Source organism: Amblyomma maculatum, chromosome 2 (assembly GCF_055883805.1).
Source record: "Amblyomma maculatum isolate TAMU_Amacu chromosome 2, ASM5588380v1, whole genome shotgun sequence".
NCBI classification, from domain to species: domain Eukaryota; kingdom Metazoa; phylum Arthropoda; class Arachnida; order Ixodida; family Ixodidae; genus Amblyomma; species Amblyomma maculatum.
The window spans coordinates 113,411,192-113,430,508 of NC_139345.1; the positions used below are offsets into that span (position 1 = coordinate 113,411,192).

Consider the following 19,317-nt stretch of genomic DNA (forward strand, 5'->3'; position numbering starts at 1 on the left):
GGTTTCTTGCGCAAGTGGCAGCAGGTGCGAGGTTGCGCTTGAGGTGTGTTGCTGGCTAGTTTTGTCATCGATTCTTCTAACGAGCAGAAGTCAGCGCGAAACAAGACGGCAATCACAAACGTTAACAACTAGAAGCGAAAAAAGTAGCCTGTCCCTTTCGATCGTACTGTCTACGGAGGCATCAAGGAACACGCAGCATTGATGTGCACTCAATGAAGCTTCAATTTAACTTTCGATCGTGAAAGCTGTCATCGTTTCAGAACTTCGCACGACGTAACGTCGTTGTCTGCTGCCATCTGTCGAGCGACATGAGATCCGCTCAAGGCCAACCTTGCTCAAGGCGGGCGTGTAAAACGCGGAACTTACCTAATCGATAGCAGCGTCGCTGCCGAGGTGGCAAAGGGCTCATTCTGGCAGGCCGCCGTGCATATAGAAGCCAGCGTCATATTGACGCAGGCAACGTTACAACGGATCCGGGAGATGCAGACAAGCGCGTGGAGAGGGTAGTTTGATGTCACGCAGCTCACTAACTAGTCTACGCGTATCGCGACATTTGCGCTAAAGTTCTCGAACGACACTGTACGCTGCTGTGCTACGTGTAGTGTTACACCCACTGCAAGACTCAGCCTCCGACGAGATTCAGCTTCTTCTGCGTGGCTTATCAATACACAAGTGACACCTCATCATCACGTACGTTGCTAAAACTGCCATCTGTTGATCAAGCTGAGAGCGCCACTTTAATGGACCTCCTTTGCAGTGTTGTTGATGTTAGCAGCGTATGGCATACTCTGCGATTTCACAGCTGCCGGTGACTAGCCTTTGGCTCGACAGACTCTTTGCGTGGTTTTTGTAGCTCCCAGGCGCTAAGTTAATGGATAACCCGTTTTAAACGATCGCATTGCCATTCCTACGACTTACTATTGTATTTTAGTGATGAACGGATTGCGCGTTAATCGTGAACGGAGCAGAAGCAAAAAATAAAAATAAAACTAAAAAATAATCAAAACTTGGGGCATGCATTTAGTTGACACAAAGTTTTCGCCATTGCGTGACCGTTACAGCAGCACAAGTGACGAGCGCCTTTCGTTGACGTGACGAGCACAAGACTTACAGCAGCACAAGTGACGAGTACCTTTCGTTGAACGCTTATACGCAGTATCTTCGCACGGCCATCGTACGCAAGCGGATTGCTGGAACAGTCCGTGATCCTGAACATACGCAGCCTTAATCGACAAGACGTGGTAAGCTCTGTTCGCTCGTCAATCTAGTGGTGGTTATGTTGTTAACATTTCATACAGTACGCTGTATTGGGTATTCAGCAAAAAAAAAAAAAGAAAGCCCATGCAAATGTGCACTGGCCTATGCATTGAACACCCCATGACGCGTTCCATTAATGACCCTCTATGCTGCGGCTAAACTTGCCCGCCAGCAACCGCGCATCATGTTTCCTGGAACAAATCTGTACAGATGATGTAAATGTCCCAGTGACGGGGGCAAGTGCTCGCAAAGTCGAGTTGATATGTCAAATGCTGCTGGTTACGGCACAAATGAACGTAATATTAATAATTAGATAATACTTCCCGAAGAGACGTCACGAATACCATAATAGCGGGTCATACCACGCCTGATTTGTAATTCTTAGTTTGCCCTCCTTGACGGGTTTCGGTGATGCGAAAGTGTGCCCGCGCTTCGTTCCTTTTTTTTTTTTTCCATCATTCAAACACAGCAAAAAAATTTATCAGTAAAAGACTTACTCATTTCAGTGTGATTAGTACAATCTATTTTTAATATTCTCTTACCCAGCGAGCTGTAACCCAAGCAACGTGAAAATGGTAGTGCCAATAAGAGAGAGATAGAGACCGCAGGGGTGTTAATCAGATATCATTCAATACTCTGCAGGGTGAAATGGACCGAGATCGGCTGAGTGAAGCAGCCATCGAGGGCATGCGAGAGGTCATAGATACCAGATTCCACTCTCCCAAGGCGTTGCAGTATGATCAAGAAAGTGGCGATGACGTCACGAGGGTCTACGCTTGCGCCACTATGTGGCATGAAACTAAAGACGAGATGCTGCAGCTTCTGAAATCCGTACTAAGGTAGGTCACATTCGCTTGGACCGGGACGATTTTTTTTTCAACATGGAAGTTTCTGTGGAAGATGTATAGCTTTCCTCCGCGGCGCGATAGCTGTTTTTGGGTGGATGCTAATGTGTTATTAGTCCCTTGTTAACATATACTCCCCCTTGGAGGATTCCCCTTTGCAATGAACGAGCGCTTCTATTTTCATCTCTTTTTTTTTTTTTTTCATTGAAATGTCGCCTCTACCGGGTTCGATCCGATAGGCAATTACTCTTAGTGCCGCAGTGTACGCCCAGGTGCGGCTTAAACTCTTCGAAACACAGTAAGTTGTCAGAGAGTCAGAAAACACGGCTTAAACACTGAATCCTGAGTGAAACGGAAATGCCACCATGAAAAAAATACCCATTGTCTAACACGTGCATGGCAGGTCAGCCATGCGTATAAACGGTAGTAATAAATCTCATGGAACTTATCGCAATGTCGGACTCACATGGCATCAAATAAAAAATAAAAAAATAAAAACATATTCACTCCACCCCGGTGGCCCGTTATTATCTGACATTTGCTTCCGGATAGGAGCGCACGCGCGCACACACTGAGACAGCTGATCATGGCAAGCACAAATTACATGCGGATGTTCAAAACGGATGATAAAGGTAGAGAATACAATTTGTTTATATGCTCTTTGTTTGAGCGTATTTAAAAAAAGAATGAACGTCTGTACAATCAAAACTATTGTGGGCATCCACTGTTATAAAAAAGTACATAAATGATCATAAATATCGACTAAAAAAAAAGTACATTAGTGTTGCTAATGTGCAATTACATCAGAGCAACAGCGTTATAAGCAGGAATGGTAAGTTTGTCACAGAAGCTTTCGGGTTTTAAAACACCGACAATTTTCCTCGGGTGTTGCTTTGTAATGACACTAGGCCCATCATTGGTTTGAGCTGCGACCAGGAATTCGAGTATTGGCGCCTGGCCCCGTATTCCGAGTTTGCGTCGTTATCAAAGTGTCGCTATCTCCTCGGCCTCGAGTCATCTTATCGTTGGAAACGTCGGAACAGGATATTGCCACCTCTTCTGGTTCCGTAGTGGAAACACCTGGTTCCGGCGTTTCGACCAGTCAGATGACTCGAGGTCACGTGAGATAGCGACACTTCGATAACGACGCGAACGCAGAATATGGGCCCTGGTTGCAGCCGTAGTCCGCTGACTGATTTGAAACAGCTTCTATATGGGGTTAAAGCTCTGTGAATATAATGCTTCCTTTTTGCAACGTCTTGTGGCACTGCTAAGAAGTCACTCAAGAGAATATATAAGCGAAGTTGACGTACCACTGCCCCTACTTATGTTTAGCGATAATCTATTGTGAGGCTGGGGAGTAGGCAACGAGCTCGACAGGCGGCGCCAGCTCCAGTACCGTACCTTTCTATCCCCAGCACACCTAGCCCATATCCACCCCGGACTTTTCTTTCCTGTATTCACCCTATGCGGTGCATCCAAAGCAGACTTTCACCACATTAAAGCTGTTTTTTTTGGGCTAGTTGGTAGATTTTGTACATTTTTGGCGAAGCCTGAAGCGCCTCTACATCTGCTCTGAACTCCAGCCACCCCGCAATTGGCAACTAAAAGACATGGAGCGATAGCAAATCACGATGTCCACCTCGAACCCAGGTGCACAAAAGGAGCTGATGGGCTGGGTTCTAGGAGTCGCTGACAGCCACAGGCTCCCGGCCACCCTACGCGATATCGAGCCGACCAATCAATATAGACAATAATAAGGTTCAAGAAGCAATAAACGTTTTCGCCACTACCACCCCCACCGCGCCCATAGTGAGCGACAGATGATTTTAACGCAATATTTAAGAGCCTTCGGTTCCCCGGAAAATTCGCCATCGGCGCTGTGAAATATCACGAGCACGTGGTAATTGGCATGATGATGCATACTGATTGGTCGTAAGGCTGTGCGACGTTACGCGACCACGTGCCATGGCCCATTCGACAGGAGCTGTCAACTCGAGCTTCACAACTGAGATGAGAAGGTGAGGGGAATCGATCGATACAGGGACATTGCGTTCCGAGTCAGGCATGCCACGCAGGCACGTCCATACTATTTGGTTAAAGCGGGGCTTTATAGGCATCTATGTCGGGTGGTCTTTGACATAATTGACTAGCTTACGACCGCATGCTAATGAGTGTGTATGAGATAAACTTCAGTAAAACTACTTCGAGTTGAGCGAGTTGGTGTATGAGATAACAGAGGTACAGATTTTAAGCGATTAGTGATTAAGCGAGCGGCAAGGTGGGTGCACGGAAACGAGGATCTGAAAAGGCAGCTACGGGTGTGAGCCGTTAACACTGCCACGCCATACACTTAAAGGTACACTAAAGAAAATTTTGAGTACGACTTTTGAGTAACACGCGGAGTTGTGAGCACAGACCGCTTGCATCGGACTTGTCGTTTCGGTGACATGCTTTCTGAATCGCGAATATGTAGAGCTTCTATCAAATATTATTTGCATCGTATAAAAAAAAAAAAAGGACGATAAAGATTGATTTGCGTATCTTCGTAGATTAGACGATTTTCATTGGCCACCACAGAGTGATGTGGTTGGGTGTCACGAAAGCAAAGAGTGGATGCGTATCTTTATTGCGGTGGGCCTAATTTACGTCTACGTTGTCTGTGGCTAAGCAATTTATTCGTGGAAATCTGAAAAACTAAATAAAAAGAAAAACAACATTTTGCAGAACTCTCTTTAGTGCACCTTTGAAAGCACAGTTGAGTGATTCTTTTTTCTCTTAAACTTGTTTGGTCCTAAAAATTAGTGTAAAGGCCACCGACTAATTGCGGAGTTATCTTCCTTGACCTATTTCGTATCTGTTTTCAACCGAAATGGGCTCGCTATGTAAACACGAGTTACGCATGAGACTCGTGCTCCTTTGCGCAGCGTGCAGGGTAAAATCGGCCCTCCGCTGTCGAGAGGAATTGTTATATCGGTTGCCGAAGTAGCTGGAGTCGTGGCTTCGGTGCACGGTTTCTAAGACAGACCTCCTCCGCACACATTGCTCTTCTTCTTTAAACCTCACCTGCGCTGCCGTGATCATTCGATTATGCTGTCTCACACAGGGCCACTTGCGCATCTCATAAACCCGTTTCAGCGTTCCACATGCAACGACTACTCCAAATCTCTCGGCTGCTAATTTCAGACAAATTTAATGTTTTAACGTCTTTTTCTCATTCTGAGAGGAATTTATTGGTTTATCGTCCCACAATAGCATCTAATCAAATACTCAAAGTGCAAAGTGCCTTTCTTCGCGTTTAGACGTAACTTGATCGCCACTTAGTCTCAAACAATTTTGTCTCGTACCGAAGATTTATCATTGCCAGCCGGTTACACCTCACATTGCATCAAACTGGTTAACTTTGAAGCCCGTACCGCTTTCAATACCTATATGCCTTTGTAAAGTTTACAACGATGCTTCAGCTTTGCTCTTTACGCGACTGTCCTTTAGTTGAACTTTGTTTTCATACAACTCGCGGAATTACCTCAAAGAAACAGCATGCATGACAAGCCATCTAGCAGTTCCCTTTAGAGATACGGTATGTCCGTTTGCGTTTACATGTAACATGATAATAAGATGACGAGCATCTTGTTAGATAACATCTGATTAAGTCACGTAACGTGTCTTAGCAGGATATAGACAAAGATACCGCTAGACGGAAAATGCGGTGCAGGCGTTGTCAGCGTGTCGAGAAAATATGGATTGGTCGGGAGGGCGTGAGAGCTGTAGCGTAGCCAGTGATTAGAACATTACATACATTGTAATTATGAGGTTTTAATAAGCCTTAGACGTGATTATAACACACAGCCGTGCAAACTATTACGCTTCAAAGGAAATTCGGTAATCAGTTGGTAATCAAAGGAAAGCTACATCGGTTTTACAACAACTTTGAGGCTGCGCTTAACTCGAAGGAAAGCTATACGAAGGCGCTATTGAAGTCACTCGAGAACATACGTGACCTCCGCGCAATTCTCACAGCTGAAGGCTCGTAATAAAGAAACGAAGGACGAGAAACGAGGAAGAGAACTTGTAAATACTTTTCGAGGTGTTTTCGTAGCGAATGATTCTGCCGAACACGCGAATAAAGACCCGAGGTGACACATTTTCTAGAGCATGTATGAAGACTAGGACAAAGCCTTGGACAGCGGAGCTGTCCTCTTTGTGTACACTCTGCGGTGCCGGTGACGGCGTAGCGTTGAATACGAACGTAGAGAGGCCATTCGCTGGACAACAATCGGTCGCTGGCTGAGTGCGAACGGTTAACCTGCCTCCGCGGACAGCCTTTGAGCAGTGCCGATCGTTTCCCGTTCACAGGATGGACTGCGACCAGAGCGCGCGGCGGCTCTCAAGGCTGCATTTGGGCATAAAGGACAAGCTCTATTACGTCTTCGAAAGTGAGTTGCAACGGCCGTGGGCGGTGCATGGCCCCATTATTTTACAGCGTGCAGTACGCGCTGCAGGACGCGATGCAAGAATGATCGCTTAGCCTCTGAAAACATGCATAGTGACATTTCCGCTAAGTGTGGCCGTCGATAAAACCGGGCAAGATGTGCCGCTGGACGAGTGCTGGTATACGTTAGACATGTCTTCGTCGTCTCCTCGTGTGTTCTGCGCTGGCATTATCTATAAAATAAAACTTAGGATCTGTTGATTGAACCTGAACGTCAAATATATCGTCTGTCATGTATACGAGTGTTGTATTTTTTACCTTGCACTTGGAATCAGAACGGAAGGTCGCTGCAGAATATAAAGAGCTTGTTCGTTTCTTTAATGAATATAACTACTTAAAACCTCTAAAAATTAATGCAGGCGCCTAATAGGCCTGCAAGAAAAGACTATACTCATGGCATTTGGGCCTGGGCAGCTGAAAGACTATCTGCGCTATTCAGGGTGCCCAAGCTAAGTTTAGCCAAGGGTTAAAAAAAAAAAAAAAAACATTTGAAATAGGCCTTAGAAACCGCTTGTATACAGCTGCCATCTATCTGGCGCACCAGAGGCAATTTTTATTTTGAAATTAACTAATTAGCAATTTATATAATTTTCCAATTTACGAACTATTGCCTTTGGATAGTAAATGTGATTTGCAAAGAGAGCGCCTTTTGAAGGACCCATTCCATTTATTTTCGATAAAAAAGCCTCACGCTTTAGCTTTTAAGAAATCCCGCGAAATACAATATATATATATATATATATATATATATATATATATATATATATATATATATATATATATATATATATATATATATATATATATATATATATATATCACGTGACTAAAGCATTCGCGCTGGAACTTGCCTGCCTGTCGAGTCATAGCCGCAGCTAATTTCGTTCACTCAAATCACGAATGAGAGCACCACAATCGTGGCTGGCGCGCGAATGCGTTAGTCATGGATAATTTTTTTTTTTTTTCCGGGCTTTCTTTAGAGCTTGGAAAAAAGACACAAGTGAAGCTTTTTTTTCTTTACCGGAAATAAGTGGAACGGGGGTTTCAGAAGGTGCTCCCCAACTTTGCAAATCACATTTATTATCTAAAGGCGATAGTTAGTAAATAAGAAAAGTTATCTTAATTACGAATTGGTTAACAGCAAAATAAGAAATTGCCTTTGGTGCGTAAGGTGGATGGCACCTATATACAAGCGGTCTCTCTGGCCTATCTCAAAAGCTTTATTTTTTAACCCTTGAATAAAGTTAGATTGGATACTTTGTATACATTGCGCAGCGCAATCACTCTGGGGGAGAAAGAAAAAGCTAATAACCGAATATATGGCGCCAGTTCAGAAAGAGGCATGATCACAGGCTTCGTACTTCAAATAGCCTTGCGTATTTTTTTTTTTTTTTCTTTCTCATCACTCGCTGTCGAAAGCAGTGCAAACTTACGTTGAAATAGTTTTTTCACTCTATTCACGGCACTTTTATGGTAGCAGCGTAATAGTCCTTAATTATATATGCTAATTATATATGTGGCATCTGGCTTTTCGGAATTCCAACGCGCTTGCACGTGACGCCATGGACGCCATGATTGAGCCCCAGACATAATTTGCACCAAGCTTCCGCGATGTCTGAGATGTAGACTTTCCCGGTGCTCTTGGTACTCCAACATGGCGACCGTTGTGACACCGGTGTAAGCCACCTGCACGTACAGCACCTTCTTGAAATCGGAAATGGCGAAATGCTCGCACGCATAAGCTCAAGCACTTATAGCCTTAGCACATCGGCAAATATGAGAAAATGATTGTATGCAGCTGGGGTGTTTATGGGAGTAAAGAGCACCGTAGGTTGAACTAAGGAAGGAGCAAAGTCGATCTTAATATACCGCATGGTATTGCAGAGGAGGCGTAACTTTTGTGTCTTTTCTTTACTCAGCCCACATAATTTTTGACGACGCCTTCAAAGATGGTCAAGACTCATCGGGCCAAAAAGGCCGCGTGATCAACGACTACGTCCACGTTCTCATCAACACGGTGAATGAAGCTGCCTGGTGAGTATTAAGCACAGGCGTGAAACTGGTTGAAATCGGACCAGAAAGGGGACGGTTGGTCGGATATCTTGCTACCAACAAAAACAGCTTACGCCTTCGAAGGCTACTTGAATGCTTCTGACTTAGCGACGTAATTACGCGCATAGGCTATAATCTCAAATAATTCAATGCGTCGGGGGGGGGGGGGGGGGGGGGGGGGGTCTTTTCTACGTGGTGAAGTGTGCTATACTCGTATAATGCTACCTCTTCGCAGTTACCTGCAAGGCAACATACTACTAATGTTTCCGGTATTTGTACGCATCATAACGTGGAGACCGACGCGGAAACATGGGCCATGCCAACCAGCCCAAGTTAACGTTCTTTTTTTACATCCCGAAGTAGTCGTCGCTGAGCCGCGAACTAAAATGGGCAGCGGGTGTTTTCTTTTTTTTTTTTTTTTTTAATAGCTCCTTATTAATCGCACAGTTTAAATCTTTGTCCGATCAAACAACGACAGAGCTCTGCGAACAGCTGGTAGCTCAATCAGTCGCCAGCCTTTCAGCGTGCCAAGGCCATGAAAAGCAGAATGCAAAGAGCAGCATCAAGGGCGGTGAAGACGGCGCGACAGTCCCACGCCGCTTCGCTTGTTCCCCCCACGTCGGGCGCTGGGGTGAAGGGACCCCACCGAGGAGAGAGGGTAACCGCGCGGAAGCGAGAAAAGGCCTGATCTGGCCGGAGCACCCAGGCAGTAGTTCCGACCAGACTACATGTTGCGTCTCCAGTTTCTCCTCCTCCTCCCGTCCTGGTAAAATTAAAAGCAAAGCCATTCCAGATGGCTGCTCTCACATGCCCGAGAAAAAAATAGCTACAGCGCTCGTCGCTAATAATGTTGAGGAACATGTAGCTGAGCCTCGTTCAGCCAGGATACGTGGCATAAATCTTGGTCGCGGCTTGGTCGCTCCCTGTTGAGCACTTACCAACGTATACACTTGATTCTCTCAAATTTGAGTGCTTAATTTTTTTTTTCTGTCTTCATGATACTCTATCCCTGCCACTGTTACTGCCATGCTCGCGCAGTGTTCCCTCTTACTCCTACGGTATAAGCGAAGCACCTTAGCGTAGTGCCTATACATTACGAATGTTGTTTAGTGAAATTAGTGCGGATAATAAACATTTTGTGCAAGCAGAGATAAAGAGTCTTTACAGGTCTGCTCGTCTTCAGGCCACTAAGAAACGAAGCCTACGGCAGAGCCCATCATCGTTACAGGCCAAATTTATTCATTAGTATGATAAACACCTGTATTTGATAAGAAATTCTCTTGGAATTGCCAAAATAAACTATTTGCAAGGGAATTAATTATAAAATGAACTCTAGCTGTCAGTAACCTCACTCAAACTCTTAGCTGCCGACCAAACGGGCCTCGCTCTAGCCGACCTGATCAGATTACTGAATATATGATTGCATCTAACTAAACATTTCCATTCACGAGACCACACATTGCAGACAAACATGACAAATGGTCTAGTAAAAAAAAAAAAAAAAGAAACTGGCAGGGAGACTGATAGAACAAATGTATACGTAGGTACTATGCCCGTCCATCCAGTTTTTGATTCAAAAGCAAATTGTTCAGAAATTTGCGTAGGTTTTCTCTGAATATCGGGTTGGTGCCGAACGACAGAGTCCCAATCGAATGTGATTCCCTCATATCCGGTAACGTGTTGTGTTTTGTTATTAAAACGCATGAACCAGCATCATACTCTTTTTTTTTTTTTTTTTGCCTCCTATTCCCATCCGGTTACCCCGAGCAGTAGCGTATACGGACTGAACGACATCTGTTTGGCTCCTCCACGCATGCTGGACACGCCGTACGGTGGCCGTCTTGAATGGACCATGCCGGGACGCAATGCACTCGTGGTGCACCTCAAGGACCGCACCCGCATCCGCAACAAGAAGCGCTGGTCGCAAGTCATGTACATGTACTACCTGCTCGGCCATCAGCTCGAGGCATCGGGGCTGGAGCCCTGGCGAAAGGAGCTGCGCAAAAAGAACACGTTCATCCTGGCCCTCGACGGCGACATCAGCTTCCGGCCAGAGGCCGTACTGTACCTTCTGGACCACATGAAGAACAACCCAGCACTAGGAGCAGCCTGCGGTCGCATACATCCCACCGGATCCGGTGAGGAGGCGGCCTCTGTCAAACTCAATTTAGATAAGAACACTTTCAGTTCCTCGAATCTTAAGACGCGTTGTATACAAAGTGTAAAAACGCATTGTACTCGCTTATCTATAAGCAGAGCCTGAAATTATTCATAAGGTGCACCAGAAATATGTTGTCAGAATAACTCTCCGCACTCTGTCTAAAAGAAGCGGAAGTTACCGTGAAACGACCACATGTAGACAAAGGTCAAGAGTGCAGCGACAAACACCTCTCCAAGGAAGCTGCTCCAGCCAGTGGCGTCGAACGATTGACATGCGTTGCGGTATAACCCATTTCACGGAGACACGACATTTCAGCCCCGCCGTGGTGGTGCAGTGGTTAGGGCGCTCGACTGTTGTGCCAAGAATGCGGGATCGAATCCAGGCCACGCCGGCTGCTTTGCGATGGAGACGAAAAGAAGGCGGCCGTGAGCTGTGCGATGTCAGTGCGCGTTAAAGAACCTCAGGTGGTCGAAATTTCCTCCACTAAGTCGTTTCTCATAGCCTGAGTCACCTTGGGAAGTTAAATCACACAAACCAAACGAAACCAAACGACATTTCAGTCTAGATGTTTAACCTCGACGTCATGGAAAGCAATCGACACCACTGGCTGGAAGCCCCACCGCGGTGGTGCAGTGGTTGGCGTTCGACTGCTGTGCCCAAGGATGCGGGTAGAATCCCGCCAGCGGCGGCGGCGGCTTTTCGTTGGAGGCGAAAAGAAGGTGGCCGTGTGCTGTGCGATGTCAGTGCGCGTTAAAAAATCCAGGTGGTCGAAATTTCCGGAGCCGTCTACTAAGGCGTCTTTCATAGCCTGAGTCACCTTATGTTAAGCTTCGCAAACCAAACCAAAGGACATTTCAGTCTAGATGTTTAACCTCGACGTCATAATCGACACCACTGGCTGGAAGCCCCACCGCGGTGGTGCAGTGGTTAGGGCGCTCGACTGCTATGCCCAATTCGATGCGGGTCGAATCCCGGCAGCGGCGGCGGCGGCTTTTCGTTGGAGGCGAAAAGCAAGGCGGCCATGTGCGATGTCAGTGCACGTTAAAGAACCCCAGGTGGTCGGAATTTCCGGAGTCCTCCACTACGGCGTCTTGAGTTGAGTTGAGTTATATGCTACCAGTGGCATTATCCTTGCTTAGCGTCAATTATGTGTTTAAAAAAAAGTACTAATATCTGTGAACTCTGCCCCACTATACGCTGTTCTGTTCGGCCGTCCACACAGGTCCCATGGTGTGGTACCAGAAGTTCGAGTATGCCGTGGGCCACTGGCTGCAGAAAGCCACCGAGCATGTGCTGGGCTGTGTGCTCTGTAGTCCCGGCTGCTTCTCCTTATTCCGTAGCGAGGCCCTGATGGCCGACAACGTCCTCAAGACGTATACCACCAAGTCGACGGAAGCCATCCACGTCGTTCAGTACGACCAAGGTGTGCACGAGTCACACTCTTTTCAAAATAACAGCTTGTGGGGCGAAAATAAATGTGGTATTTAGCGTGACACAATAACCTAGTCGGAAAAAAAAAAAGGCTTCAGAACAGTATCAAAAATACGACAAACTTCTGTAGTTTTGTCGTAAGCGTCAGAGTTTATTGTAGTTATTTCGTATTTTCTGCAGTAGTCTTCTTTTGTCTTTAGTTTTGCAATATATTTTTCTCTTGAAAGTACGGAAAATACTGATGCGGGCAAGGAATCTTACAAGTCTTCGCGTGCCGTTTTCTAACGCAGGGGAGGACCGCTGGTTGTGCACGCTATTGCTGAAGCAGGGCTACCAGGTCGAATACAGCGCCGCCTCGGACGCCTACACTCGCTGCCCCGAGTCGTTCGAAGAGTTCTTCACACAGCGCCGCCGTTGGACGCCCTCGACCATGGCCAATATCATCGACATCCTGATGAACGCACGCAGGACGGCGCGTGTCAACAGTGGGATCTCGCTCTTCTACATGGCGTACCAAGGGATGCTCTTGGCGGGCACCATTCTCGGACCGGGCAGCATCTTCCTCATGCTGGTCGGAGCCTTCGCCAAATGCTTCAGCGTGTCCAACCTGACGGCGTTCATATACAACGCCGTACCAGTTGTCGCCTTCATCGCCATCTGCTTCCTCTGCTCGCACAGAGTCCAGGTTCGACCCGGCAGCTCCTTCCAGTACCCACCGGTTGCTTTCGGCTAATTTTAAAACCCGTCCGCTTTTTTTCAGTTAACAGCGTTTCTCGAATTGTATTTCAATGACATCATTTGAAAAACCCATGATTTAAAAGACCATCGATCGAGCGGTACATTCCAGACGCTTTAACATGTGAAGACAATTTTGAGTTTCAGGTTTGGATTGCAATACAGGGTATTTTTAGTCAGCGCTTTCCAAAATTACTAAGTACAACGGGTTCAGAGGATAAATAAAAAAATGCCATTACAAACCCTCAGCCTCGGCGGGCACAGTTCACTGCGAAACTCTTCGGTCATGCAAATAATTAAGCAAAACTCTCATTGACTTCTTAATTAACGTATTTTTGGTAGTTAGTACCAATAAGGAATTAAAAGCCAATTGAACAAGATGATGCAACATCAGTTTCCGAAAGAACTCATTTTCCAAAGCCCCACAGCGAGAGAAGATTAGTATTTTTTTTTCGCACTAAACAACGCCGAAACAACGCGTTATAAGCGCAGTAAACTCAGCGCTGACGGGGTGTCCGTCACGGACGTGTTGCAGTCTACGGCGCCAAATTCAAGCTGCCTGTTCTACTGCGCCGTGTCATGCACATCATTTCGTTCTGTTGCTGTGAAAAATAACGATCTCACAGCTGCCAATGACTGCGCTTTTCCTTACAGCAAGCTGCGAAAGGAAATATTGTATGTAGCGTGACACAATAACCCAGTAGAAGAAACATCTATAGAACAGTGTCAAAAATACGACAAAAATTCTGTACTTCTGTCGTAAGCATCAAGTTTACCATAGTTCTGTCGTATTTTCTGTAGTAGTCTTCTGTTGTCTGTAGTTCTGCAATAGTTTTCTGTTGAAAGTGCAGAAAACGCTGATGGTAATGCAGAAAATTCTGTTGGCAAAACAGATTTGCTGTCAAAAACCGCACATAAATTCTGACGTGACAACAAAAAATTATCTGTAGTTTTTTCCGACTTCGTCACTGCAATACGTCGTCATCGGATATTGCATGCGCATCGAACTTGCTATGGGTCTATTGCGCTCAGTTTCGATTTCGAGCGGAAGAAGCGCCGAAGTTCCTACCATTGCAAACCTTCATAAAAATTGTTTTTCGTCGTTTCAAAACCTGACATGGCATCGTCTTATCCACAGTTTCACAGTAAACATTAAGAACTAACGACTGGGCTATGGTTATACAGTTAACACGGTTAACAGTCTTAGTGAGCTTCAGTTAACTGCATAATTAGGATAATCTAGCATTCAGCTGTATCCACCAGGGCTGAGAATTTGTTATTGAAAATATTTTTTGGCTATTTGAACTTATTTTTAGGAATTTCTGAAAGTGTTCGCTGCAACACCCGGTATATTACGGACACATGAACCGGGTGTATTTTTTTTGTCCAAGATTTTAAGACAACGGCTTTAGATTTATTTTAGCCCTTAGGCATATTGGAGCCTAAGGTGGACACCTGCTAAGAGGCACACTTTTAACTTCTTTCCCATTTTCATTTTTGGGGGCATATTGCATTGCAGAATTAAAGCTCAAATACAAATTGTAGCGCGCGTTACAAGGCCCGCATGTGGGCCTTGTGTCGCCCTGACAGGCCATTTCACACACAGCGCCTGTAACGTAGATCGCCCCACCCTAAGATTTTGTAACCTCTGGCGGCTGCCTTTCGATGGAGGCGAAATGAAGAGGCGTCCATGTGCTGTGCGATGTCAGCGCACGTTAAAGGTCCCCGGATGATCAAAATTGCTCTGTAGCCCTCCACTACGGCTTCTATTTCTCTCTTTCCACTTTCACTCTCAACTTCCTCCCTTCCCCCACGGCGCTGTTCAGGGGCCCACAGAAACAGGTGTGACAGATACTGCGCCTTTCTCTTCCTGAGAACCAAATAATAATTATTATTATTATTATTATTATTATTATTATTATTATTATTATTATTATTATTATTATTATTATTATTATTATTATTATTATTATTATTATTATTATTATTATTATTATTATTATTGTTATTATTATTATTATTCGACCGGGGCCTCGCTGACAGCTGCCGCGTCCGTAACGATGCCTACAGTCATTGCGATTACAACCCGGCCTCAAAACCCGGCCTCAGACACTGCGCCTCTGGCGCAGTGTCTGTGTGAAGCCGCCTATCAGGGTGACATTTGTGGGTGTTGTAACGCGCGCTAGTCTTTTTTTTTTTTAACTTTTCCGCTTCTATACCATTTGTAGGACGATATCCAATTCTGAAAATACAACATATACCCCTTAAAAGAAAACATAAAATGTTATTTAACGTAACCACTCTGCCTGTTACCTGTTGTCCGCCGTAGCCCTTAATCGAAGTTGTTTTATTTATTTATTTTTTTAATTTGGACCGTCTAAAAGGAAACACCTGGTTTAGTATTATTAAAAGTATTTAGACCATAAGATATCGTTCATCATAAGAAGAAAGCATGACTGGTTTTGGGCAGGAGTCGAGAATTTTGAAGGCACTGAATACCAACTGCTTATACATTTTTCTTTAAAGGCATGCCTCATTTAGGCGGAAAACAGAGCCATCGCTCGGAAGCAGCAAATGGCACACATGAGGATTAACCCCTTCCTTCCTATAGTATCTGGCCTCGCACCGAGGTTCAGTGGATAGAACGTTCATATACTGGTGATGAGAACTCGGGTTCAGTCGTGGTGGCAACAGATGGATTTCGATGGAGGCGAAAGGCAAGGCGCCTGGGCACTATGCGGTGTCAGTGCGTGTTAACCCTATATGGTAGTGATATTTGCAGCCCTCCTTCATAGCCTACTGGTGTGGGACGTTAAACCTTATAAACAAAACCAACAGACCCCGACATCTAGGACATATTATATGTGTATGTAACCATACTTACTTCTAAATATGCAACACACTGACTTAACGTTCCTCAGGAAGCCGACTTCTTAATCTAACTGAGCCACTGTAACGTTCTTCTCTCGCGCGTCAGATCCTGGTGGCCCAGATGCTGTCGGCGGCCTACGCACTGCTCATGGCCGCCGTGGTGGTGGGAACTGCCCTGCAGATCCGCGAAGACGGCATCGCCTCACCCGCGTCCATATTCTTTGTGGGCACCGTGCTGGTGTTCCTATTCGCCGCTCTCGTTCACCCACAGGAGTTCATTTGCCTGATGCACGGACTACTCTACTTCGTCCTCGTGCCGTGCATGTACCTCATCCTGGCGCTCTACTCACTCATCAACCTCAACGTCGTCTCCTGGGGTACCAGGTTCGGTTTGCGAACATATTACCGTTCACTTGTACAGTGACATATGCACTCGCGTATATTTTCAAAGATGCGCAGACCAACATATTGTCTATCTGTACTTACTGTTGTTTTCTGTACTTACCTTATAAGTATACCTCGAGATGTGAACCCCCAGATCTGTCCAGCGGCGAAGCATTGCTGGCGGAGAGTCATCTTACCACACAAATGACCCATATTGCTGTGCTGTGAGACGAGCAACCCAGCACGGCCAGAAAAAAAATAGATATATCCCTTTTGCCTGAGTATGCATATGCGCCAGTATTTGCGGTGCCAAAGCTCTCTCTTGTTGAACGCGATGACAGCCAGTGCGGCCTGCTGTGCCCGGATGCAGCCTTTCACTTAGGTTTAGATGGTAAAAACAAAGGCTTTTATAGGACGTTTGAGTGATTTAACAATCTTATTTCACGTAATTGGGAGAAAAGAGAAGTTAAATGTCGTGTCTAAGAAGCAGTGAACAAAAAGCCACAAAACGGTTACGAGCATGCATATCTCAAATCAAATAGCGTTTATCGGCTTATGGTCGAGAAAGAATGATGTGTTTAGAGTTTGTATTTTGTACACTGGATGACCTCGCCACAAGAAAACCGCAGCGCCAAGCATCCGCCTCGTATTTATGTTGGGATCGCAAATGAGAGTTGCATTTTCGTCGCCGAGTGCTCAGCAGTGGGCTGTGCGGACAGAGCCGCCGACACTACATTCTTGACGGACGCCTTAAAACGCGGTTGTTTTGTTTATTGTAGGCTGGGCACGGTGCACGTCTACACAGAGAATAGAAGTTCGGGACTTCTCGTAACTGCTTTTCGTTCACGCAAAAATGCGATCTTCTCCCACGCATAAACTAAATTTCGAGCAATGGGGGACCGCTGTGACAAGTACGTATCAGCCCCGGTTGTGAGGGCCGAACGGGACAGCAGTGATTGGGAAGAATCCTTTCATGACGTCAGCTATAGAAGCCATGTCAATGGCATCTCTTCACCATCGTCGCCGTAACTCCTTGTAACTCCACCCCAAACGAATGCATTTCCTATCGATCGATCTTCATTAGCTAGACCAGCCCTTGCCAGCCGTAACCATGGGGCTACAGAAAATTTACGTATCTTAATTGCCCACCTATCTCTCTGCCGTCTTCGTCCTATAGTTCCCATATGCTCAGACACAAGTCTGTTGCCTTAAAATACCATCTGCTAGCTGTTCTCTCCATTACATTCCTCACCAAAGATATTTCTGATTTCCGGAAAAAAAAATATTATTAACGCGAATTTGTTTTCTAATTCATTGTCTGTAGGGACTTGAATATCCACATATAATATGTCACCAAAAAGAGAATGTCCGATATACTAATGCGCAAGATGCTGCTCCGTCGGACGCCGATTTTGTTGGCGTAATCGCATACATCGGATATGACGTTTAAGCAGCTTGTCTCGTTTGCGGTGTAGATCCACGACGGTGGGGGTGAGGCAGTTTCAGAATACCTTCGTGAAATGGCGTAACATGGCAAGGTAAAAGCTGATAACACTTTGCAAACGTACGTCAGCACAACACCATGTCTGAGCTGTTCAGCCTATATGGTATATATAGTATGGTTGATGCACAAATAATTTGAGTAGGTATTACTGAAATTATTAGGGCATCGACAGTACTGAATTGGACTTGCGCATTTGTCAGCTTTCAGTATATGCAGCCGCAGTAAGCGCGAGCTGTTTAAAACGGGCACCTTGAACTGTGCAGCACTTAGCAGAACCTGATATTTCTTAATTCGGAACCGAAAATGAACAATGTAAGTGTTCTAGCTAATGCGATGGCATTCAACGCAGGGAGACGTCCACTTCCAACGAGAAGCAAGCGGACCAGTCGCCGTCGCATCGACGTAGACCGGCGGCTCCGATCGAAGCGCTCGCGTCGTGTCGTATCGGTGACATAGTGACTTGCCTGTGGTGCACCCAGTCCAAGAACGGTACCAGGGACTTCTCCTTTAGGGTGTCCAGGAATGACTCGACGTCCACTTGCGACAGCCTCGAAGCCCTGCTGCCGGAGAGTAGGGTGAGGATGCCTGCCTTGAGTGAGGAGGAAACGGAAGAGAGTTGCTGGCAGCACGAGTTGAAACCTAACGGGACCGTGCTCTCAGGTTTGTGTTGTTAAGTTGCATTTGACTTGCATATCTTGCTTCAGTTGCAGGGACTGTCGGGACAACACGCGTTTCCGACGCTTACTGATCTGTGCCACGTTCTGTTAAAAAAATACTACAATCTTTTATCTACAACCAGCCGTAGTTTTCCAGCGACGCTTGTGAACCTCCTAACAACCTCCAGCTGGTACTCCCCTGATGAGGCTGGGACATGATAGGTCACCGCCGCTTTCAGAGGGGGCTATAGCCTGCCACAGAATTTTTATCTGTTGTAGGCCGTCGTTGCACTCGCCACCTATGTAGTTGCGGTGCTTACCTACTTCTGTAGATTTCTACCACGCTTGCGGCCAGTCATGGGCAGTATCGAAGATGCATGTATCTTTGATACTATATTTAGATACATTTTGTATATCTGTATTAGGTATCGTGCGCTGAAAATGAAAGTATCTCTGTATCGGTACCGAAAATACATTTTTGAAGTGTCGTGTATATTGGAGATACTCGATACTTAAAAAAAAAAAACTTAAAATACTGATACCGCTGTGAGACTTTAGATTGAAGGCGCTCGCTCAGACGCTAGTACAGGCCCTGAGACAGCTAGGCTTGTAGTACCGCATGAGTTCCCTACAAATGCCCCGGCCCCTCAACGTCAACCACATTTCCAGGTTCCCTTTCTTTAAAACTGAAGCAGGCAATGGTAAGTAGGTGCTCACGAGGTACATTACTTTTGAGCACCGAGTGCGTACCACGAAGCTGCTAAGCCTTTACCAGACACACAGAGATATGAACAAAGCGGAAACACAAGGCGAACACGGAGTAGGGATCACGCACACTGCTGTACCCGCTCTTCCCACCCTTTGCCATCCGCCCCCCGTCTCTGCGGCGTTTAATTCTCGTCAAGAAGTTTCCTCGGTGTGCTGTCGGA

General features: G+C 45.8%; 1 protein-coding gene across 2 annotated transcripts in view; it reads left to right on the forward strand.

The window, feature by feature from the left end:
- The window catches only part of LOC146199593 (chitin synthase chs-2-like), a 49,767-nt gene that overhangs the window by 22,282 nt on the left and 8,168 nt on the right, over positions 1 to 19,317 (forward strand). For both annotated transcript variants that reach the window (XM_084595110.1, XM_084595111.1), the window contains 9 exons: positions 1,157 to 1,241; positions 1,900 to 2,096; positions 6,459 to 6,538; positions 8,514 to 8,628; positions 10,417 to 10,784; positions 12,030 to 12,230; positions 12,529 to 12,923; positions 15,951 to 16,228; positions 18,082 to 18,392. In XM_084595110.1, coding sequence (XP_084451236.1) covers positions 1,157 to 1,241; positions 1,900 to 2,096; positions 6,459 to 6,538; positions 8,514 to 8,628; positions 10,417 to 10,784; positions 12,030 to 12,230; positions 12,529 to 12,923; positions 15,951 to 16,228; positions 18,082 to 18,392 — 2,030 coding nt within the window. The remainder of the gene's footprint in view (positions 1 to 1,156; positions 1,242 to 1,899; positions 2,097 to 6,458; positions 6,539 to 8,513; positions 8,629 to 10,416; positions 10,785 to 12,029; positions 12,231 to 12,528; positions 12,924 to 15,950; positions 16,229 to 18,081; positions 18,393 to 19,317) is intronic.